General features: G+C 32.9%; 2 protein-coding genes across 2 annotated transcripts in view; one reads left to right on the plus strand and one right to left on the minus strand.

The window, feature by feature from the left end:
* The first annotated feature begins 704 nt into the window (after window positions 1–704).
* Window positions 705–19,056, plus strand: POU1F1 (POU class 1 homeobox 1). Its single transcript, XM_017669703.3, has 6 exons — window positions 705–1,521; window positions 4,313–4,462; window positions 11,134–11,358; window positions 13,368–13,532; window positions 14,274–14,334; window positions 15,204–19,056. The coding sequence occupies exons 1-6, from the start codon at window positions 1,380–1,382 to the stop codon at window positions 15,412–15,414; spliced, it is 954 nt and encodes a 317-aa protein (XP_017525192.1). The 5' UTR covers window positions 705–1,379; the 3' UTR covers window positions 15,415–19,056.
* A 150-nt stretch (window positions 19,057–19,206) lies between these two features.
* CHMP2B (charged multivesicular body protein 2B) overlaps window positions 19,207–24,649 on the minus strand; it is a 40,806-nt gene continuing 35,363 nt past the window's right edge. The window contains exons 5-6 of the mRNA XM_017669704.3: window positions 21,098–21,204; window positions 19,207–20,907 (exon numbers count right to left, since the gene is read on the minus strand). Coding sequence (XP_017525193.1) covers window positions 20,797–20,907; window positions 21,098–21,204 — 218 coding nt within the window. The 3' untranslated portion in view covers window positions 19,207–20,796. The remainder of the gene's footprint in view (window positions 20,908–21,097; window positions 21,205–24,649) is intronic.

Consider the following 24,649-nt stretch of genomic DNA (forward strand, 5'->3'; position numbering starts at 1 on the left):
ATAAATTTTTTTCAGGCAATATCTAATAATTTGGGCAATCTGTATTTATCTACAAAATAAAACTAAGCATGCAAGTTTGAGGTTTTTTGAAAAAGTATTCTTGTCAACATTAAGTTTAACACAACACAACCAATACCAAGTTATCTTGAAACATGCCATCATACAAAATTTCAAAAAAATCTAATGAAGCATAGCCCTTGCTTCTGTCAATAATATCTATGTCTGTCAGGTTTCTTCTGTTTGCAATATGACCCCTAATATACACTCTACAAATAGTATTGTGTTAGCTCATTTATATGTAGAGATCATGATCATTGTAAAGTCTCAGTGCTGATATTTTTACTTCTGCACCAGCTGTTTGTAATGGACTGTTTTTTTTCTTCTCACTTCAGGTCAGTGTACTCTGTGTGGAGAGTTTGCACTCAGTGCTATCACGGCTACCACAGGCTGTAGAGCAGAATAGCAGAACAGCTAAGATGAGGGGCTCTGGCACAGTCCAGTGTAGTGGGGATGGTATGGCACCTAACGCACATAGATGTGTGAGCTGCATGGCATAACTGTAGGAAGTGCCTAGAACAGTGTTAACATCTGGTAAGATGTTACTAAAAGTTTTTTATGAATAAATTAAAATCAGGGGAAAGATATTATCACTCAAGTTCATCTCTTTATATTACTGCAGTTTTATTCAATATTTTTTTATTTTCCATTCATAATATAGTAACAGTTAAATTGGTTTTTATTTTTTCACAATTACATTGTTGAGTCTGAATCAGTAGTTAGCAACACAGTCATTCTCTTATTTAGTTTTCTAGGCTTCCTTCAATTTAAACTTATATATTCATAGCTCCTTAAAATTGTGTAGTATGCTCTCTCATTTTATGTTACTTTGCAGATTTAATGAGAAGATACCAAAAAAGAAAAGAAATCTCATGCATATAAATTTGTCATTGTGTTAATAGCAAAAAGATATCCAGTATTTTTCAATTCATGTAGAATTATTTCTTAGAGGGACACTTCTTTTGAAGTTCTTGATTCCTTTCTAAAAGGTCTGAATTACTAAAGTTGTCAAAGTTTCAGATTTCTCCCTTTCCCTCAATCTATACCCCAAAAGCAGCTTCCCTCTTGGGCATGGATTATGCTTGGGTAAAAAAGAAGACGGCTCAGATTGATAAAGCAATACCCCTGGGAAAAGATGATTAACATGTATAAAGGGCTTTCCCTGCAGTATAAATACTAGCACGCGCCCTCCTGGCGCTTTAGAGCCCTCCTGATGTATATATGCAGACAGGGAGGTTTGAACCGGCCATTTGAGACGGTAATATAATCAAACTCTGATTTGGGGAACAGCAGTTCTCCCATTTTTCTATCTTCTCGTGGGAATGAGTTGCCAACCTTTTACTTCAGCTGATACCTTTATACCTTTGAATTCAGAGTCTTCTGCAACTCTGCCTTTGATAATGCATCACAGTGCTGCCGAGGGCCTACCAGTCTCCAACCATACCACCAATGTGATGTCGACAGGTACCGAGTCCAATAGTCTACATGTGGCTGAGCCTAAAGGTGTCAGAAGGAACGCATTGAATCTTGTTAGTTTAGAATCTCTTTACTTCTTTTATTTTCTCCTTCATTTTATTTTGTTTTAAGTTGACTATTAAGGATATTAAAGCAGCCAAAGTGAGAAATTTTCAATAAATATTAGTAAGTGTAGTAATTTCAGTGATTGTTGGTTTTATTATGAAGAAGATCTGTTTTCTATATAAGTAAACAGTGAATCTGGCTGTTTTCCAAAAACCATGTTTATGTAAATGTTTATGGATAAAGAGCAAAGCTAAAGAAATAGTCTAAAAAAATGTAGTGTTTAAAAGGTGTAATTTCTTTGTCTTAAAGATGCATTTGGCTTTTGGATTACATTTACTACCATGTCTAAAAACAGCCATATACCTCATAATAAACACAACTGAATGATTCCCAATACCAAAAGAAATGGACTTCAAAGAACAATTTTTAAGTAATTAGATAATTTTAATAAACTAAGCTTTTTAGTATAATTCAAAACTCAAAAATCAAGACTAGAAGCAATATATGACATTTAGAGTCTGTACACTGAGTTTCATTTTCTTAAGATTGAATTCTCAAGAGACTTCAACCTCTGTTTTAATATTTTCTTATATAACTTTTTAAAATAAAAATTAAGCTTGAGAATTCAAATGTATTGTTTCAAGCAATCAAATAAGTGTGTTTTGCTAGTCTCCTTTTCTTTAACTATGTAGTAACGGTTTTAAAGTAGACTTATAAATGGACAAAGTCTTGAGTCAATTTCTTCCATTAAGTAGCAAGATATTATTTACTTTCTACTTGTTTTAAAAGCAATCTAAATATGAAATACATTTTATACATTGAGAAATCAAAATTTCAGTTGATTCATTTATATTTTGATTTAAAGGATTTAAGCTTTACCTTATTATAACTGAGCAGTTTCCAAACATGTATGTAAGTTTGGCATTAATCTTATACTGCATTTTAAAGAACCTAGAGATTATATATCTAGATTCTGGTAAAATCATTACGTACATTTTTTTTTTCATCTACCAAAGATTCTCATAATTTAATTAAAAAGGTAATGGAATTATCCTCAAACATTTGTTTGGAAATGTAGTGAAACCTTATAACCAAAAATATGTGCTGTAAGTAAATTTAAACAATTATCACATAACTAGTGGTGTATTTTAAATAATAGATATTTTTATACATTGGGGATAAGAATAATGAATTGTTTAATCTACTATATGTGAATAGTACTTGACTGGAATGAAAATAAAATTTAGAATTGAGGTAATAATTTAGCATGGAGGCTCAAAAAATTTAGAGGCTCAAAAACCTCTAAAAATACATAAAGATGTTTTTAGTAAATTAGCCTGTTTTTTATCCAGCTTCCCTAAATAAGAGAAACAAAAAGTATTTAAGCTTAAAAATAAAAAAATACCATAATCAATAAAAATGACCTTTTTTAAAAATGTGTTTCAAGTAATAATATTGATTTTATAATTTTTCCATCAGATTATAATCATATACACTTAATTGTCTAAGAAATTAGAAATATTAGTTATAATGAGAAGATAACTTAGGCATTAAATGTGTTTCAAGTTATTTGTTTAATTTTGGAATGCACAGTGAGATGTTTATGTGTAATTATAATGTAAAATATCATTATAATGTAAAATGACTTCAGTTATTTCCACATATCAGTTGTAAAATGAAAATTTATGCAGATATTTTAAAGTATTAAAGATTTATCAATAATTAGAGAAAATATTTTACTTTGGGAAGTGACTTTATGTCTTGAATCACTAGCTTATATCCCAATAGTTTCAAATGATTCTAATTCTATACTTTATCTAATATGTATTTAAAACAATATATTTATGGAAACCCACCACTATACTCAGGATATGAAAGAAAAATGAGAAAATAAAATATACAAGGGAACATTGCCTACTGGTTTTATTGTCAACAGTCCCTTCTCTTAGTCAACTTGGTGACCCATGTTTAAAGCTTGGTAAAAGCTGAGTAATTCAAATTTGCTTTCAAAATATGCAGAGATTCCACAAGGCATATAACTATAAATAAGGTTATGTTTTGTATATGATGTTCAACCTTTATAGACTTCAAGTCACTTAACAATTAATTTAATTATTAACCAGCTTTATTGTTAAAATTGTGAATTGATTGTGTACATGTGAAAACCTACAAGCTCTTTGTTTCAATATCAACAGAAATACATCATGCACTGCCACAGGGTCACAGGTTTTTTAACAAACCTCTGTATTTAGTAGGATTTTTATGATTATATCCAATAGGCTAGCTGCTCTGCCCTTTCCTCTTTGATGGGAGAAATTTGTTAGGAGAATGAACAAAAGTGAAGGCTGTTCAAGAGTCTATTTCTGTACTCTTTCTTCCAGAGAAAGACCACTTTGTAAAACCGTGTTACACAAGAATTTTAAGAGACTATTCTTCTAGTCAGTTTGTGTAATGTTTATATTGGATGGAGCCTACAAAAATTCTGTAATCTCAAGTTGCTAAGGTCTAACCTGGGCAGTCACCCCTTTACAAGGATAATTAATGAAGGTTATCATTCACATTGATGATTTGTGACCTTATTACTTGATACAAACTTTGATTCCTAGTTTTAACATAATCATCAGAGAACTTCCCTCAAATGAAAATTATGAGCAAATAACTTTCATCATCACATAAATGTGTATTTTTTAAATGAAATGAATGTGTCTTGAATCCTCATGCATTTTCTTACCAGTCCCGTCTATTTTGTCTTTGATCCAAACTCCTAAATGTTTGCGCACATATTTCTTGGTGACAACGTTGGGAAACACAGCAACAGGACTTCATTATTCTGTTCCTTCCTGTCATTATGGAAACCAGCCATCCACCTACGGAGTGATGGCAGGTAAGAAAAATTGTATGTATGAGATCAACATTTGGGGACATTTAGATGGATTTCTTGGGTCCGAGGGAATCATGATTAGAGTGTGCCATGAAATTCTGATCTGTTAACCTTGGAAATATGTGGTAAAGCACCACTTACTGAAATGTCCCCTGATCTGTGAAGCGTTCAGAGATCATAATGGTTGTACCTGATTGCTTTTGTTCTACATAGCCCTGAACTGCTGTGCTTCTTAATTCTAATGCTTGTTTTGTATGATTTTTATCCTAATTCACTACTGCCAAATTGCCAACGGTTACTTGTTGATGCTATTGGTGGCTTGCCTCCAGTAATAATATGGTAGCTATTAGCCTCATGGGGCTATTCAAATTTAAATTGAAAATAACTAAACTTTAAACTTAAAGTTCAGTTCCTCAGTACCAGCCACATTTTCAGTGCTCAAAACCCTCATGTGGCTCCCAAAGCCCATATTTGTAAAACACTTTCTCATTTCTTCTGGCCAGGTGGTCCGCAAGGATAGTTAAGACATTGAAAGCTAAGAGTGATTCACAGCAGCTTTAGCGATAGTTGTTTGAGGCTTCAGCAGCCCTTTCTTAAATGAAAATGAAATAGTTGAAGCTTAAGTTGTGTGCATTTCTCCTCTGGATAAGTGAAGCACCAAGATCAAGACTAACTGTTTACTGATGCTTGTGTGAAAGAACTGACAGCACATTTCTTAAGGGAGAGGAAAATCTCATCCCAAGAGATTCACCACCACACACAAGGTATGACTTGATTTTAGGATATGGCCAGATAAAAGATTTTAGCAGTTAATAGAGAACACAATTTTGTTGTACACATATTTTTTAGAGATTCTTTTATCTTTTCTATTTATTATTGCAGCAGGAAGAGAAAGATGGATGACAATAAACTGTTAAGATTCTATGTGAGAATAATGAGTGTAGGGGGGGCATGAGATGATGAGGAAGAAACTTGAGATAAAGGAATTGTGTATTAGGGGGATCTCTTCTAACTGTTGTATTTTGTTATCCTCCAGATTAAGTGATTTTAAAAAAAGGACTTATGTCTACATTTGAAATAAAGTCAAAGAATTTAGTTCACCAACATTTAATTTCTCAAAACTTCTCAGTTTAAGACTACATAAAACATTAAAACTTTGGAATAAAATATTCTAGAACAAATTAGCTTTACTTACATCCTATCAAGCATTCTGAATCAACTAATATCCCTTATGGTAAATGAAGACTATGTTTTTAATGATTACCTACAAATCCTAATGTCTCTTTTTTTTTTAAATAAGAAATAAGGATAGCCATACTTTTTTCTTCTCCTTTGAAAACTGATTATTTATGATTCATATACTTAGTAATCAGTATTCAGTTACTGAGAGAAGCCCTCATTGATGATAAATTACATTCATATAAAGTAGTAAAATAGTGTGCATTTAGCCACTAGAGATGCAAGCAGAACGCTTCCCAGGGCCGCCACTTTGTTTTGATTATGGAGACAGGAAATGACAAGCACACGTGCAGTAGCGCCCTCTCCTGGAGGAGAGCCCTTGCTGCTCACTCTCAATGATTCCCAGGATCCCTGGTGCCCTCTGAGCCCCTCAAAAGGCAGCAATGGATTGATATCAACACAAAGATAAAGTCAGCCTCAGACTAAATAATTTCATGTGGCTTTTGCTACTACCTCCCTCCCCACCGGATTCCTTCCTTGGCCTCTTGTTTCACAGCTGGCCTGAGAATCCTAACCTTATAGTTCCCACGGTTGGAGCGAACAGGTTCTGGTCCACACTGAGGTTCCACAGGCTTCTGGGTGCGCTGGTACAAAATACCCTCAGCAGGAACTCAGCAAACCCTCTTCCTCTTTGCAGTTAAAAAGGAAAAACTCCTGGAAAAACCCTTTAACATGTTCCAAAGCCTGGGTTAGCTACATCAGGAGCAAAATGGTCACCCTAAGATTTGCAGGGGTCACTGTAGTCCTACAACAACAAAAAATTACATACACTTTGTCATCGAAAGAAAAACTCACAGAAGGCAAGCAGAGATTATATTTGAATATTTTTTGAGAGGGCTATCATTAAAATGTGACAGATTCTTTAATTTGTTAGACTTTCACTATTTTGACATATATTCAGTATAAGCATTTACATTGTAACATATTCAATCTCTGAGAATCTGAACTCTCCTGTCTTCATCCCCAGAGAAGCTACACAGATTGAGTTATAAAACACAGAAATTCACAAATCAGAGAGCATAGGTATAAAATACGCAAGAGAAACCTGGTTATGCCATTAGAATTTTCTGAGAAGTCTCAAGGCATTCATCAAATCAGTCTCTTCCACACAATCCACTGAAGTATTTTATCATCAACAACAAAGACAGGCTTATTGTCACAGACGCCATATGAAAGTGAAACTACAGAAAGAGCTATATATTTCAAAGGATGTGAAATTGCTTTATTTTAATGTGGTTGTCTTATTACCCATACTCGGATGCTTACATTTAGTTTGAGCATTACATTAAATTAATAACCCACTGGAAGGGAAAAGCTATAGCTAATACTTTGTTAAGGTTGATAGGGAGGACTTGAATTATCAGATGAATCCATTATGCCTCATAGCTCAGGTGTAGGGCGACCAATGAGAAGGACTGATCAGGAGCAATGAATTAGTCACACCATGAACTAATTAAGAACCTTGGTAAGTCAGTTATTTTCTCTGAGTTTCAGTCTTTTTAGCCAAGTTGTGGTAGGTACTGCAGGTCTACCAGAGTTCAGTAGTCAAAAATTCATACCAACTCACCTGAATTTCTCCTTTGATCTTTTCTTTAAATACACCTGCAGCTAAATTCCTGCCTCTGTCCCTTTGCTCCCAAGAATTTAGATAATTCAACAGCCTACAGCATAGACAACAGGAAACATAAATTACATAAACAGGAATTATGAATGCTATTCGAAATTCTTTTTAGGTAACCACAAAACAAAATAACAAAAAAAAATCCTCAAAATTCTGATTCTTGGACATCAGATTATATCTGTTCTCCACTTTCTAAAGCTGGGCGAAATTTAGGAGACAAGCTAAATGGGCTGTCCGCCCTGCCCCACATCCCATGGAAGCTGAGCAGATCAGCTGCATGGAATGTGAAGCTTATGCTGCAGAATGGCCAAACCAAGAGAGTGTGAGAGTCCTTGTTTAAAATTCAGTTTTAAGAGGAAAGCAAAATAGCTGAGGTTTGGGAATTAACCAAGAAGGTGAATGTCTGTTCTTTTTTCATGAGAAGAGGCTGATAAGAGAAAAGATTATTATGGTTGAAAGTGCCCTCTTCACCTGGGCTAATGCAAAAAAAAGATAAAAAATTAATTTGACAGTTGACATAGAGAAATAGTCTACTTTGGAGCCCATCTCTTCATCTTAAATTGTGTCCTTTCCTCTTCCTTTCCTTTTGTTCTGTTTTGTTCATTTTATTTTTCCCTAACTTGTTCTGGTTCTGAAGACTCTAAGGGAAGGAGCAATCCTGAAAATCTCTTGCCTCTGAACTATGAAGGGCCTTTCAGTTGCAGTAACATGATGTATTTTACCAGTGCATTGGTAAATCCTACCCGTGTACAACAGGGGTCTTCTGCCTGGCTTTGTAAATTCAGTTTATCTGGAACACAGAACAATTCATAAAGATTGTGGTGAATTCACCTGTGAAAATATAGTTTGGGCTCTAGAGAACAGGCAGACACCGCCAAGCTATTTAAGTATGCACGGGTCTAGGTTTACAGATAATTTTGTTCTATTATTGTTTGGGAAATTGTTTATCAGGTCTGTGCTGCACACAACTCGGTGCATTTTTAATTTTCTTCCTCTTTCTTCTTTTTAAAAAATCCAGGTTTTAGAAAGATTTAAAGAATATCTTTTACGATATCCCAGCCAATCACTCCTACTCGCCCCCTTAATACAGGGTCATATGCTAGAAACTGCAATTGGATTGTCATTATGAATTTCTGTTTAAGGTTAGTTCCAGGAAAACTGTGTCCCTGTTGATAATTGGGGATATTTACAGTTAATGAAAAAAAAAAACATATCACACACTGAGCTTTATTTTTTGCTCTGGATGCCAAAACTCTGAACATGATATTCAACATATGCACTACTCATGAATGCACGTTCAAATTTATTTCCTAAATGCCCATTTCTCTAGTGTGTTTACGAGGTATGAACTATCTTTAAAATTTTCCAGAAATAGAGATGGCATGCTTGTATTTTAATAAATAATTATAATATTTTTGTCTGAAAGCATTTGTTTAATGTAGCTAAACATATTTAAATTGCAGAAGTCTTCAAAGGAGTGTGATTTACCTGACTACCAACTGACTGGAAAATGAACTAGACAGTTATTTTGGTGTGGTTTATTGCAATGATTATTAGACTTCAGTTCTAGTTTCAAGTTATAGTTAATTCATTGTGGTGCCCAAGGAAAGTCATTTAACTTCATTTTACTGAAATTCCCTACATATTCAATTGTGGGTAAAAAATACAGATCCTTCCTACCTCAATTATGTATATAAGGATAAGAAGATGCAAAAATGTGAAATGAACACAGAACCAAGTATTACACAGATTTGTAGCAATGTGTGATTATGAACAGCAAGATAAACTGAAAATAATGGCTGATTGCTAACAAACTCAGACATTACGATAGCTCATGAAAGATATGCAACAAATTAGTTATGTAAAATAAAATAATTTGACATAGTTAAAGGTTACCTAAAGTGCCTTAAAATACATGAAATATGTAAAATCAAGTAACAGCCTGATTTCTTCTCTCTGCTTTTACTGTTTCTGGGTGTTTTGTCATTAAGTGTATTAAGTGACATTTGGTATTTGTGAATATTGAAAGAAGTGAAGGATTTTTGATATACATAAGAACCAACTCTGAAAATACATGTAAAACAAATACTGAAAATTTGATCAGTTTTCTTTTTATGTATTATTAGTCTTTTTTAACTTCAACTAGCAGAAATCTCAAAATAGAAAGCTAGAAATGAACCCCTAAAATATAAACATTTTGAATAATGAGCTATGTAATAAATTAAAATTGATACAATTACTTTTAAAATTTTTATGTAGCCTGATCAGTGTATGTAATCCAACCAAGCATAATATGGATGATTAACTGATTTTTAAAAAGTAAAACTGGATAATTTTGGTTTGAAAAATGGTGTGAAATTTTCTAGACAGGAAGAGTTTATTTCAAATATTTTTCACATCTGTGAAGCAGCTAAATTTATTTTATGCTGTTTTGTTTAATCTCTCACTCCACATTTACTTTGCTTCAGAAAAAGAACATAGTCTATTGGATGGGATACACTTTACAGTTACATATTCTCATATAAATAATACAAGCCACCGATTTGCTGACTTACACTATTCTTTTGCTCATTACATATTGATATATTAATGCAAGATTATATGTTCTGGAAAAATATATTATTACTCATGTCCCCGACTTGTGAATGTATTTATAGAGAAATTATAGGTAGCATAAACTCTTGGTGTATTTTTTCACTGTTTCCAAGAATAATTGTTACATTTATTCCATAGTAATTTATTTTTAGTTTAAATATTTGCTTAGAAAAATGATTACTAAATATTTTATTTATATCAAAATGTCTTCTTTATACATGTGTCATTTAATATAAGTTGAAGTAAGATATCTACCAATAAAAATGTAATGAATTGATGAAAAAAAACAAATAAAATGTGTGGGAATGGCTAATAACATCCTCTCATCCATGTTCCCCAACTGAGATAGTCCCTCCCTAAAACAGAATGAAATCTAGAAGCAATTTAAAAAAATTTTAGATTACATTTTTTGTGATTTATTACTTAAACCATTCAACCAATTCTATGCTTCATCATTTGTAAGTGATTACCTATCATATATGGAATTCCACCTTTCCTTTCCCTTATTTTTGCATCTTAATCATCAAGAAATGATTCCACTATATTGTGTATTTTTCAAGAAATCTTGTTGATTTTTTAATAGAACTTTAAAAATTATCTATTTACTCCTTGAATTGATTCAACCATATTATGTATTTCATGCTTTCATAATTCTTTTTACCCGTGTTTCTTAATTTAAAAAGACATTACTTCCCCCCAAAATTAAGCATATACTGATAAACAGTGGGGCTTCTTAATATCATAAAATCAATTTTCTGATCTCAAGAAAAATTCCCAGCATAGCATTTAACCATGTGTCTTGATTATAACAAATCATCACAGATTATTTAGTCAATGAATTAGGAAAAAAGAGACCAAAATATACATTCTGGTTAGAGTTGAACCTCTCAGATTACCAGGAACAGGAGTCTCTTAAGAGAAAAAAATATGATGGAAAACTTACGACTTCTGAGCAAATTTGCTTATTTCTATTGCAATTATTTTCAATTCCGTGTTTTTTCCTTTGTTTCTGCTACTCTGGGAAAGGTGAAAAATAAATAATCAAGTTTATCCTAGGCTACTCTGACTTCTATTTCAGAAGACCGAATGTCAGTTAACCTTTTAGAACTGAGTGTAGCTGCAGCAGAATGATGGATTCTAACGAGAAAACTCTTGCTTGTACAGGAATGGGGGCTAATTACAAATGGCCTTTTCCTTTTCTTTTTTTGTGCATTCACAGGTAGCTTAACCCCTTGTCTCTATAAGTTTCCTGACCACACCTTGAGTCATGGCTTTCCTCCCATGCACCAGCCCCTCCTGGCAGAGGACCCCACGGTCGCTGATTTCAAGCAGGAACTCAGGCGGAAAAGTAAACTGGTTGAAGAGCCAATAGACATGGATTCTCCAGAAATCCGAGAACTTGAAAAGTTTGCCAATGAATTTAAAGTGAGAAGAATTAAATTAGGTATGCACTTTTTAAAAGCAATGGGGCACACAACCTAGTCTGCAAAATTTTAACTCTATTACTGTATTTTCAAGAAATCTTACACTCTGCTCAAAAGGCTAAGACAGTTCTCATTCTGCATCTCTGCTTTGGATTTCAGTAAGTCCAGTTATGAAAATCCTACAAAAATCTTCATTTCCTTATAAATTTTTAATAGTTGAAATATATAGATTTGTACATTAATGGCACTTTTTTTTAACTTACCCAAGATTCACTTTATTTAAACTTTTGAATAGGTGATACATTCATATGATTTGAAGGCATAAAAAGGTATGTATCCCTTCTGCTTGTCTTTCCTGTTTATCAATATTAGTTACATGTGTATCCTTCCAGAGATCTTATGCATATACAAGCCAATATATATATATATTTCTTCATACAAATTTTTTTCATTTAACTATTTTGAAGAGCTCTCTGTATTCATTTTTAAAGACTTTATTTTAATGGCTCTGTCCAATTTTTTATGAATATACTACAATTTATTATAACAGTTCCCTACTGATGGTAAATTGAGGTGGTCTCTAGTCTTACCATGGTAAAAAGAATTCTACAATGATTAACTTCATAAATGTCACTTCTCACCTATAGAAATGTATATTTGGAAAAGTATTAAAAGCAAAATTGCTTTATCAGAGTATGTGTATTTGTAATTTTGATAGATGTGGTCAAATTGATCTGTATAGAATTGGTACCAAATGTTACTACCACCATAAGTGTCTCAAAAGAGAATATAATCTCCACGAAGACAGGATTTTTTGTTAGTCTTAATTTTTTTTTTTTCTTTACTCCTTAACAGCATGTCTTTAGCACTTAGAACAGTGACTGGAATATAGAATAAGTATTAGTTGTTGAAGGAAAAAATATGCTATTAATCTTTTGGATCTTTACAGATCATATAGATCATTTATGACAATTTCATTTTAAATTTCTTTTATGAGTAAAAATTGAAAAGTATTCTTTCCTGTGTTTGACAGTCATCTGTAATTCATTGTCTGTGAACTGTCTATTCACAGCCTTTGCTCACTTACAACTGAAGTGTTTTTAACATGAAATAACAATTAACCTTGATTTAAATTCATGAAGGACTTTATTATCTTTAATGGATTGAAAATGATAGTTCAAACTTCTGCACTTGTGGAATGAACTACAGGTAATTTTATCATGGTATTTATTGATGGGCATCATATGTAACCATTTTATGCATACAGGTAGGTAGCCTTAGGCCCTGAATTAATATATAGTTACTATATGTAATAAACATAACAGTAGGCATCTTTACAACATTGATTTTTAGTTTGCTATTTATGTTGCTGTGAATGTTTCAAATTCTATATTGATGGTTTCTACCAACTGGTACTCTAAAAAGGTTTGGGACTATCAATGAGGAACTTTTGCCTGGAGATAGAAGCAGTACCAAATGGTATAATAAATGTGCTCAGAAGTATACATAACATGTTGGCTGATCATAATCTCAATATATATTTAGGGAAAGTAAACATAATTCTTAGTTTTATTTGCTACCCTTCAATAATACAGCTGAATTTTTCACTTACAGTTGAGATAAAAATATTTATGATATATATTTTATGCATAATATTTTATAAACTATAGATTTTTGAGCATATGTCAGATATTTAATAATAATGATAAAGCAAGAATATTTAAGTGACTTATAAAGTGTTGATGACACATCTATCCAATGTGAATAAATAAAAAATGCAGATGTTCCTATCTGAATTCTCTTGACTTCTAGAAAAAAGTCATTTCTTAACCAGAAGGAATATATTTTGAAGTAGTGGACAATCCTGCACTGAACCTTATCAATCATTCTGAATTGCCAATGAATATATGCGTAAAAGCAGCATTCAGGAGTTGACAAAGAAAGATGCAGACTTGTGTGATAATGAACCAAAATGACTAACCTGGACCGTGAAAAGCTGGCACTAACAGGGTCTATTGTGCTTCCACAGGATACACCCAAACAAATGTTGGGGAAGCTCTCGCAGCCGTGCATGGCTCTGAGTTCAGTCAGACAACTATCTGCCGATTTGAGAACCTGCAGCTCAGCTTTAAAAATGCATGCAAACTGAAAGCAATATTATCCAAATGGCTGGAGGAAGCTGAGCAAGTAGGAGGTACTAAAGCTATATCTCTGAAGGCTCTGTGGTGTTTTAAACTATAAACAATGGCTTCAATTGGTAAAATTAGTGTTAGGGCAAGAGGCTTGAGGTTTAGTTTGATTTTGTTTTTCTCTTTGGGATAACAAATATCTTGCTTCATCACACTTTAAAAACAGGAAGGCTGATGCCAGTGTAGAAATACATTTACTAGGGATAAATAGTGAGAGAATAAACTGTGTAAGGGCAGTTTTCTAGATAATGTGGCATAGGCATGAAGTGTTGAAATGATTTTACCATATCCTGATTTTTTTGCCTCTGTGCTATTCTGTAGTAATCATAGATGAATCATTTTTATAACTTAGTATTAGTGTAACTAGAGCATTTGCACACACCCATCTTCCAAGTGAATACATAAGCAATTGCTAGATGAGCAATTTACTGTGATTAAATCATCTACTCACACCAATGTAAAGGTTAAAGAGTGATATTTGAGAGCATTTAGAACTAGTGTCCCAACAAAAGTAAGGTAGGCATATTATTTATAGAGAATTGTCTTTACAAAGTTAATATTTACTTCTGCATTCGCATTTTTATCTAGAGCTTGTAAAATAAAATAACCTGGAATGCAAAAATTGAAAACAAAAATGTAGGGTGGTTTTGTTTTGCATTGTTTTATAAAGAAAACTTGAGACTCAAATCTGATAGTTATTTTAAACCTAGTTTGTTTTGTAAGTATCCTTCTTTTCCCCATTACAGGTTTATACAATGAAAAAGTGGGAGCAAATGAAAGGAAAAGGAAACGAAGAACAACTATAAGGTATTCCTTTGAAATACTAAAAGTTATTAGAGGAAGAAAAAGGTGTTTTACAAACAGAATGGGCATTTAGGCACAATATAGGTGCACCATGACATATAAACGCAAGGTGAATAGAATCAACTGAAAAAACACGTAAAACAGGAATAATTTCATTGTGAGAAATGAAGAGTTAGTAATTTTTAACATTTGATGGAAAAATATGTATTGTTTGATTCAAGAACACTTGCTCCACGTTTTGGATAAAACAGAAACTGAAAAAAACTATTATTTCTGAAAAAGGGTTGCCATTTCTGCTGTCCTTTTAGATATGTCTTGCTGTAGCAATATGGTCTCTCTCATTAAATATTACAAAAATAGTAATCAATATTTCAGGCTCTTAAGTCAAACGGACTCCTTGCATTTCAAATCAGAAAGATTGTTGATCTTTCTGTAATTTCCATGAGGCTCACAGTAGAAATGCTAAATATAGGTTTTGTTTTGGTTGGTGAGTTGTTCACTAAACATTTTGTCTACTGTGAAAGCCTAAATGATTTCTAGGGAACATTTAGAAATGTCTACAGAAATGTTTATTTCCTTTTCAGGAAATCACTGCCCTCTAGTGCCACAAAGTGGGATAAACGTAGAAAGCTTAGGTTCCCCTACTTAGTTCTGTGACTGTGCTTAAGGAACCCTGCATAAGACAAGTACCTAAATGCTGGAGAAATTGTACATGTATCTTTGTTGAAGAGCTTTGAAAGTGTTTGCAGAGTTTTTAACTTTTCATGTTATATTTAGGAAATTCAACATAATCTTGATCTGCCAAAAATATCACTAAAAACATGCTATCACCCCTTCTCTACCTCCCATGCCCTCCCATCCCCTGCAACCAGTATTGCTGCTAAAGATGCTCTGGAGAGACACTTTGGAGAACAGAATAAACCTTCCTCTCAAGAGATCATGCGGATGGCTGAGGAACTGAGTCTTGAGAAAGAAGTAGTAAGAGTTTGGTTTTGCAACCGAAGGCAGAGAGAAAAACGGGTGAAAACAAGTCTGAATCAGAGTTTATTTACTATTTCTAAGGAGCATCTTGAATGCAGATAAGATTACCTATTGTGTAATAGCTGATTTTCCTATTTTTCATTCCTTTCTCCTTTCCAACAAAAATATAAATTAGTCATTTGGTTGGGTTCAAAAATCATTTTATATCAATGACTTTTGAAGAAACTTTCTTTTCTATATTGAAAAAGAATACAATTTAAATTCTATTGATGAATTATTTTCTTTAAAAGTTATTCTCAGAAGCCAAATTGTATATTTTTAAGCCAAAGATACTAATAGGAATCAATTATTCTTCAATCCCTCTTTCCCTTTAGTTCTATCTACACACACACAGTGTACATGAATCTTTTAGTTTAAAGATTCCTCTTCCAAAGACTGTTTATTAGCTTTTTATATTTCAATTAGTAATGTTAAACAATTAAAGAATACTACCCTAGAAGATCCAATTAGAAAATTCATTTATCATGTCCTGCTTACCACTAGCTCTTAGAGTTTATTTGAACTAAGTTTTATACTTAGGAGCAACAGGTACCTTGGAATTTCATCATTGAATTTAAGAATAAATCTTAATCAGAAGTGTCATCTTTTGGCTAATATTTAGGGTATAGTGTCCAAAGAAGTGTTTCAAAAGAAATTTATAGAATCATTAACTTACCTTTTATTCTTCCAAGACATTGGCTTTTTTGTATTTAGTTATAGAAAATATGCTTTATGGATTCTTGAACTGCATGCTGTTCTTCTGTAAGCTACAACAGTACAGGAACCACGTTTGTCTTATTTGCTGGTTTTCTCCAGTGCCTGGGAGAGTGTTTGCTCAGAGCAAGCCTGCAACTTTTGTTAAATGAACAGATGTGCTGTTATATTAACAATGGCTACAAACGTGAAGGTTGCCCAATTTAATAAGGTAGCTTATTTTTGAACTCTCACTAGAAAATAATCTGAGGCCCTGTCAAAAAGACTGTCACTTTGGTTAGAATATGATTTATTATTAAAAAAAAGTTTGATATACTGAGCTTTTCAAATTCAGGGAATTGCTTCTCAAGGCTTATACTTAATTTGTAAGAGTGCACTTTTGAAATTTGCAAGAAGCAAACTGTAACATAATCTATTTTTTTTGCATTTTGAATGTAAATCTGACAATGTTTATCTAATTTATGTAACAAAAGTGGAGAAAGTTATACTAAATTTTAGTACTGACTTGGAATGTTTACTAAATAAATTTTATTGTCCAGTCTCTTGCTTTTTATGATATTAAGACCAAGCATTATACAAGTCATAATGTATGTAGATTGTATGTTTATGCACAAAGCACCACCATCAATTGGATGGTTAGAAACATCAGTTTATTAGCAAAAAAAAAAAAGGTTGTTTTCAGTGGCCTAATCATCCATGTTTAACCACATATCTAGCACCCACAAGGTGTTAAATACAGTATATGAAGGCTTTTCTTATTCAAGAGTAAATACCAAATTATTCAGCCACATACATGTGTAAGTTCCTTCCCTGGATAACTCACCTGCTTATAACATACACTAATTTGGAAGGGATTCTTTAGTTTGACAAAGGCAGGGATAGAATGTACATACATACATACATACATACACACACACATACACAAATACATATATGGACACCTTTGAAACTTTGCAAAAAGGAGGCAAAATGTAATGCAGTATAAATCTAGAATAGGGATTTTTTTTGCACTTTAAATATGAATGTGCTGGGAATGTTTAATCTGACTTACTTTAAATTACAGAACTAAGCATGTATATATATATATATATACCTAGGTCATCACATATATATATGATCATATCATCCGACATTCATCATAGTAATTCAAGTTCAGATACAACTAGCATTGGGAATTGATTTCTCTCCCTAAAAGTACTTATTCTGAGTCAATACTTAATAATAAAACAGAAATTCTTTTATTTATATATTCACAAGTTAGTTGTAAATACACTGATATCTACTGCTAACTCATTTGTATTGAGTTCTGAGACTATTATCTTCTAATAATGAGATACTATTTCAATATTGATCTTTCTAAAAAATAGAAAATGATTGTTATTTAGAATTCTTAACTGCAATTAAATGACAAATGTGACTTACTGTGCAGTATCTATGTGTTTGTACTTTTGGAAATAAACCTCCAAGGCTAACTTTAGTCAGTCTTTCCATCTTATGTTCTTGTGAACTCTCCAATGGTTAAATCTTCAGAATTCAGTAGAGTAGTCCATTCAAATGGAAAGACCTGTGTCGTTTATATGGATTGTTACATTCAATTTTACCTGGTAGGGATGATTGAATACATTCACCTTTTCATCTCTAATGGCGGAAAGATTCGTGTAGTTAAAAAATATTTCTAGGGTTTTGGGATTGATGGTATGTGTGTATGTGTATGTTTTCAAATTCTTGTGAGGACAGGGGTGGGGGAAGGAGTGTGTATGGTGCTCCAATGCAGGGTACCTGAAATTGGACTTCAATCCTCAGGCTTCCTCTAAGGCAAATAGAGGAATTTGATTCTAATGACTCTTGAAAGAACTAAGGTTAGAAGAATGGTCTTAAGTCCCTTTATGGGACTCAGTTACTACAGAGGAAATTGTAAAGTTCATCTGTTTTTCTGTATCTGCAATGACCTATTCTTGCAGAGTAAAGACATTAAAGGAGAAAGTCATAGGTCTCTTTTATGGACACATAACAGTTGGACACACCCTGTTTTAATGTGAGAATGTCTAACACAGGAGAACATTTAAATTAGGCCCAAAGGGATCAGGCTAGAAGTGTGGCTCCTGGCTAGTAAGAAATACAAGTGGCCAAGGAGAAAGTGCAGGCTTCCCCTAAAGACACTCAGATGCAAATAATAAAATATACAGCACTGTGCAGGTCAAATAAAGCCCACAGGCTGCCAGATTCTTTCTGATCTACAGGGTCACCATCTTGAGCCCCTGTCCACTAGCCCCTGCCCTAACCAGGTACTCCTCTCAGAGCATAGAATACAGTGTAGAACACAATCACATCATGTGTCCTTTTGTTTTCTAAGACTATTATCATCATCAGTATTAACATTTTCATACTTCTATAATGATACATTTTCATATTTATATGATACTGTGCAATCTCTTCCATCCATGAATTACACACCTGGTAACAGAATGTGACACTGGGCTGCATCCTTCTCAGTAACAGAGATATTACTGTACTCTCCTGCTCTTTCTATTTGAAATCTCATTTGAATAGTTGTTAGGAAAATCCTTTTGCCAAAAAAGAGGAGTTAGGGAAGCAAGTTTTTTAAAAAAAGTATTTTCATTAAATTCAGTATGTAAGAATCTTTGTTTCTCCTAATCTTAAGGATCTAAAAGGAAGTTTTATTTTTAGCAAATTATGGCATAGCATTACAAATTTATAGTGATTGTGAAAACTGCCAATAGAGCATTTTATAAATGTAGTCAAGTCAGAATGACTCTACTGTCTCCTTTGCATACCAACATCTTCTATGGCATGCACATTTACTAAGACTTACCTGAGTAAAAGTAATACTTAAAAATGTTTAACTCCTGGAAGAAATTGTAGGAAAGGAATTATTAGATCAATTTCACATGAAACCCCCAATTCTTATGCTTACTCCATTCACAAACATCAGTCCTGCACCAACTGCTAATTCTTTTAAAAAGGTAATTTTTGTTAAAATATAAGTAGCAGAGTTATCTTATTTTCTATCTAGAAAAATAATAAAAAATCACTCTTTTGAAAAATTACCAGATATGCATAAAAATATTAACTTCAACAGAAACCAAAAACAGAGTGAAAGAGAAGGGAAAACATAAAGCATTAACAGCAATAAATCTTTATTGGGATTTTTTTTAACAAAATAATTTTAAAAACAAAAGACCCCACATGTAAACAAGAAAGTAAATAAAGTTAGTTGGCATTATTATGTACATCCAAGAATCAAAACAAGTTCTGGGTTAATGTTCCATAGTCCAGGAAAATTGTTTTGACCCGTTAATGTTCAGGAAAACTGTATTTAATACAACCAATAATGAAACCTTATCTTTCAGTACTATAAAATGGTTTATGGATTATCAACTATATAGTTTAGCTTTTTATTCTTTCTACCAATTCATAAGCCACATGTATACTAGTCCTAAAATATATTTACATTGTCAATATTAGTCGAAAATGTCCATCATCCCAAGTTACCCAGGTTATACCTGTCTGATCTCCTCTATAGAATTTTTATGGTGGGATATACTGGAACCCATATATTACAACATAATTTTCTAAAATTAACCTAATTCTAAATTCTGTATCTTACTAATCTGCCACTTCCTTATTCACTTTCTATACATACATTAAATGCCATGGCAACTTCACCTTAAAAAATACTGCTAGTACATTAATGCATATTTAAGCAGTAATTTCTGAAAATGTAGTTTATTTATCAAGAAAAAATGCTAATTTTTTTTGAAAATTTAGGTCTTTTAGTAGTGTTACTTAATTGAAAATGATGGCTTTAACTTTGGGACTTCAATATACATTAATACAGTTCAAAAAACAGAGACTAAATTACAACTCATATGGAGAAAATCTCCTCTGTTCTGGGAAGAAATTCTTGGGCAAAAACAAAATATATTGTTTTATTACTTTAAAATGTTATTAACTCAGTGTCTATTTTTGCTAATTATATTCAAATGCACTCTTAAAAGCTTTACAAAAGAGAGCCTGGATAATTTTCATAAGAAGCCTTAATTTTACTTGAAAATGTAATTTTTTTTCCATCAATTAAAATAATTTTAAGATGTACACAATATGTTTGCTGCTTAAGGCAGGTGCCAAGTACATTTTGAAAGGTAATAAACTTACCAACTAGAATGTTCTCCTAAAGGAAAAAAAAAGAAAAGAAAAGCTCATGACAATTTTTGTTTAAGACAGATATTTAAATAGCACTCTTCTTTTAGATCATTTAAAAATAATTTGGCAGCTGAACCGCCTATGGTCATGAGATGTATCACTTACAAAGAACAAGCAACAGATACAGAATTAATGATACATTTTTAATATTTTTACAAGTCTCTTTAAGTTTGTGCTTAGTGGCATTAGCAAAATTTTTGTATTCAGTGTAAAAAGATTTAGAACATAACAATAAGTAATGAATATAATTTCTCTATGGCATGCAGGAAAGAGGTCAACTTTTACACAGCATCAGTCTTAAATAGTTCTAATTAAAATCTAAACTGCTCCCATTTTTGCATCATTGTCATTCTTTGGTAAAAGATTCAAAATAGCCATGGGTTAGCAAACAACTATCTACTCATGGTCTTCATTTTTGCAAAATAGGTTTGTTCTGTAAAAGGAATCTGCACTGTGCTTGGTTTATACCAATAACTGGAAGTAAGCAAAATCTTATGGTTTTTTTGACTAATCTACTCCTAAAGCTTTGAGTTGCCGTTCTATCTCTTCATCAGAGATTGTAGCCTTTGAAGTAGAGGCAGATGGCAAACTGCGCGCAGCTGATGGAGCTTTGGCCATCTGTATTAAAGAGGAAAAGAAGAGAAATGTACATTATCAAACATTTGGGCAAAGACATAAAGGACATGGTACAAAGAAGTTTAATTTACCTTTCAAACAAATATGAAAAAAATCACATGACAGTAAAGGACAACTTTAAGTGTCAAAAGTGATAGAACTATTTCCAACTGAAAAAGGAAGACATTCATACCTTTCCAGAGATTTCAATTCCAATTTCATCAAGAACTTGATTCACAATATCTTGACTTTCTTCCTCATCATCAGAGCCATCAAAGATGTCATCAAGTGTGTCATTGACTTGCAGGGGAAGCGGAGAGACAAAGCAGTTATTTTTAAACAGATTTCAAGTTGTATTTACATTTGTAGGAGCAGGCCTAGCTATGTGTACATATATTTGAGTATTACAGAAGGGCAGACTTGAGTGAGCCAACAAACTATAAAAGTCAACTGTTAAATGTCAATGAAGTTCATCAATAAATACATTTTTGAGGCACTGAATATGGAATAATGTTCACTGCAACACAAATCATCCTATAATAAACCAAGTCTACTCTCATTTTTTGTGAAACTACTTTCAAATAAGAACTATATGATATTCAGAGCTACAGGCTTAAATTTTTAAATATGACTCCACAAATTGTATCCATTGAGCTGGTAGCTGTTAAACCTGACTGTGGAAGAATATGCAAGGATCAAATATTCTGTAAATACTTAGGAGACAATTTACTCTTTTTATACCTAAAATTATAATTATATTTTCGGCTTTCTTAAATTCACATTCAAGATGTAGGTAGTATTCTAACAAAGCTTAGGGTTCAATATTTTATTAAACTTGTCCAAAGAATGATGTACAATTAATTTAACTTTGCAATAGTTACTGCTATGGCCCTCTTTTCTCCCTCCCCTTCTCAAAATGTTTATGGAAAGCCATCTGTATAGAAGGCATCATGTCAGGATTACATCTTACTTATCTTTAAAACTAAGTGCCTGGCATACAGTACAAATACAACCTAAGAAGACAACAGTTTATGCTTAAGCAGAAAAAAGTAAACAGATTGTGGTAAATGTGAAGATAAGTGATCAGAAAACAAAAAAGAACAGAATGAGCAAAGATACAGAAGGCAACAGGAATACATACAAGGAAGAGTAAGTTCTTCTATTTGGTCATTATTTAAGGTGCACGAATGAAGAATGATTGGGAGGAAAGGAAATAAAGCAGCTGGCCTGTGACCACTCTCCTGACTACTGGGGGATGCTCCCAGAGGAAAGATAAGTAACCTAGTCTGACTTCATGGAGCCATGCTGCTCCTGGTAAACAGATCAATATTTGCTGGCAAGAGAAGCCTTGTTTATAGAACGCCTTTGGCAGGACGTCTTTGGTTTAGGCCTGTTATAGTAAACATATCTACAGTCTATGGGTTTACGAATCATGATATCCTAGAAAATGTCATAGAAGGGTAGGTGACCATCCAAGGTAGAAATTTAAGATGTTTCATAATCTAAATGCTCCTTTTAACATGATAAGATAAGCAATCCTCATTAGACACATTATCCAATATTCTGGGTCAAAGCACTTATGTCTGGGAAGAAACTTGTGCTATGGGAAGAAAAGTGATTGGGATGTCCTGGCCCTCGACCTGTTTTGCATGTGCATCTTAATTGCTTGTATCCTTGACATCACTAATAATGCTTGATACTGATTAAGATCTTTGATTTATTTGAGTATGATTTGACTGGTTTTTTTTTCTTGTCAGCTTAATAATATAAAGTAAATTTGGGAAAGGATGTAAAAGCTTACATCCAAAATAAAATGGAATATCACTTCTGAAGAAATATAGCAAATGCTAAGACTTCAATTAATCTCAGTTCTTCCATTTGGTACCTGTGTAACTTTTGGGAGAAGTCATGTTACCTCTCTGGGCCTTCATATGCTCACTGTAAAAATAAAGGGGCTCGACCTGAAAATCATTTTTGATTTATGATCTGGAGACTTTTATTTTGTAGTTAGCAAGAAGCCACTAAAGGAATCTGATCGGCATGCTCAGAGGCAAGCTTCTGGAGAAATAACTTAGCAGTTGTCATACTCATATAATAGTGAAGTAATAAGGGAGATGGGGAGTCCAGGTCAGGGCTTATAAGGGACTCAATGAAGAAGTAGCTCCAGAAATAAAATAAAAGAAGGGGATAGATGAAAAAGATCAGAAAGGTGTAATCAGGGATTAACACAGAAGAATGCTTTCAGAAAGAATGTAACAGAACTAATCAGATATAATAAAGATTTCTCAAAAATCTTGTTTCCATCCAAAAATCTTGGTGAACAAATTTTGGAGCAACACTGTAAAATGTACAGTAAATTCTAATCAGAGAACGATATATCCATTTAAGATGTGAATTTATCTTTGGGTGAAAATACTAATAATGCTAACAAATTAACCTAGAATATAGAAAAAAGGTATAACTGTCATTAACTGCTATTTTTCAGACTCACTTGCAAATAACTAAAATACAAATGAAAGTAACTGATAGATAGGAGTTTTAACTACAAGCTCATTGACTGTCTTCATGACAGCTTAATGGAAAACTTAATACCTCAAGTAACATCTGCTCATGCTTGTGTCAATGTTGGAAACCACATAAGATTGTCAGATACTATGATTATTATATAAATGACAATTCTCTCAGTCATTAAAAATTCACCAATGACGTTTCCAAAAAAAAAATGATATTTTCAAAAGACACAAACTAAGGAATTTTTTGAACTAGCAAAGAGTCACATATAGTATCATTAAATCCTAAAAGGAAAACAGGTATTCTGAAATAGAATACTAGAACAATGGAAAGTTCAGGAATCCTGGTAATTTAATTTGATACTATTTTACACACTAAATGATATCAAATTAAAATGCTAGCAGATATGCAGAGCTGAACTGGCAAATCCCTACATAGCTATAAAACAATTAGAAAATATCTTTGCAAAACAATGATGCTAGTTTTGGCATTATCATGGAAGTAATCACTCATTGTTGACCAAGGCACTGCAAAGGCTAACTTATTTATTCCGGTGAAATAAAGATTGGTATTGCCTTTCTTAATGTATGCAATCTTAAAGCCATGAAAAAAAAAAAAAACTTCAGAAAAGATTTAAGTTAATGAATACAAACTAATTTTATAATACCATGTTTGTTTTTTAAAAACAGAATAAGGTTCAAAATTGCATGTGTAACATGATCTAACAAAAGATACAGGAAGACATAGAAAATAATCATACATAAACAGTAACTACATCTAGGGAATGTAATGATAGATATGTTTTATATGCTTTGTTCCTTAATTTCCATATTTCCACAACAACATGCAATTAATTTATAAATTTATAAAGAAACAAGCTGGAGGATATTATGCTCAGTGAAATAAGCCAGGCGGAGAAAGACAAGTGCTAAAAGATTTCCCTTATTTGTGGAGTATAACAACGAAGCAAAACTGAAGGAACAAAATAGCAGCAGACTCAGAGACTCCAAGAAGGGACTAGTGGTTACCAAAGGGGAGAGACATGGGAGGGTGGGTTGGGAGGGAGGGAGATGGGGATAAAGGGGTATTATGTTTAGTACACATGGTGTGGGGGGGGTCACAAGGAAAACAGTGTATCACAGAGAAGGCAAACAGTGACTCTGGCATCTTACTACACTGGTGGACAGTGACTGCAATGGGGTGTGGGTGGGGACTTGAAAATATGGGTAAATGT

This window comes from Manis javanica, chromosome 3 (assembly GCF_040802235.1).
Source record: "Manis javanica isolate MJ-LG chromosome 3, MJ_LKY, whole genome shotgun sequence".
Classification (NCBI taxonomy): Eukaryota; Metazoa; Chordata; class Mammalia; order Pholidota; family Manidae; genus Manis; species Manis javanica.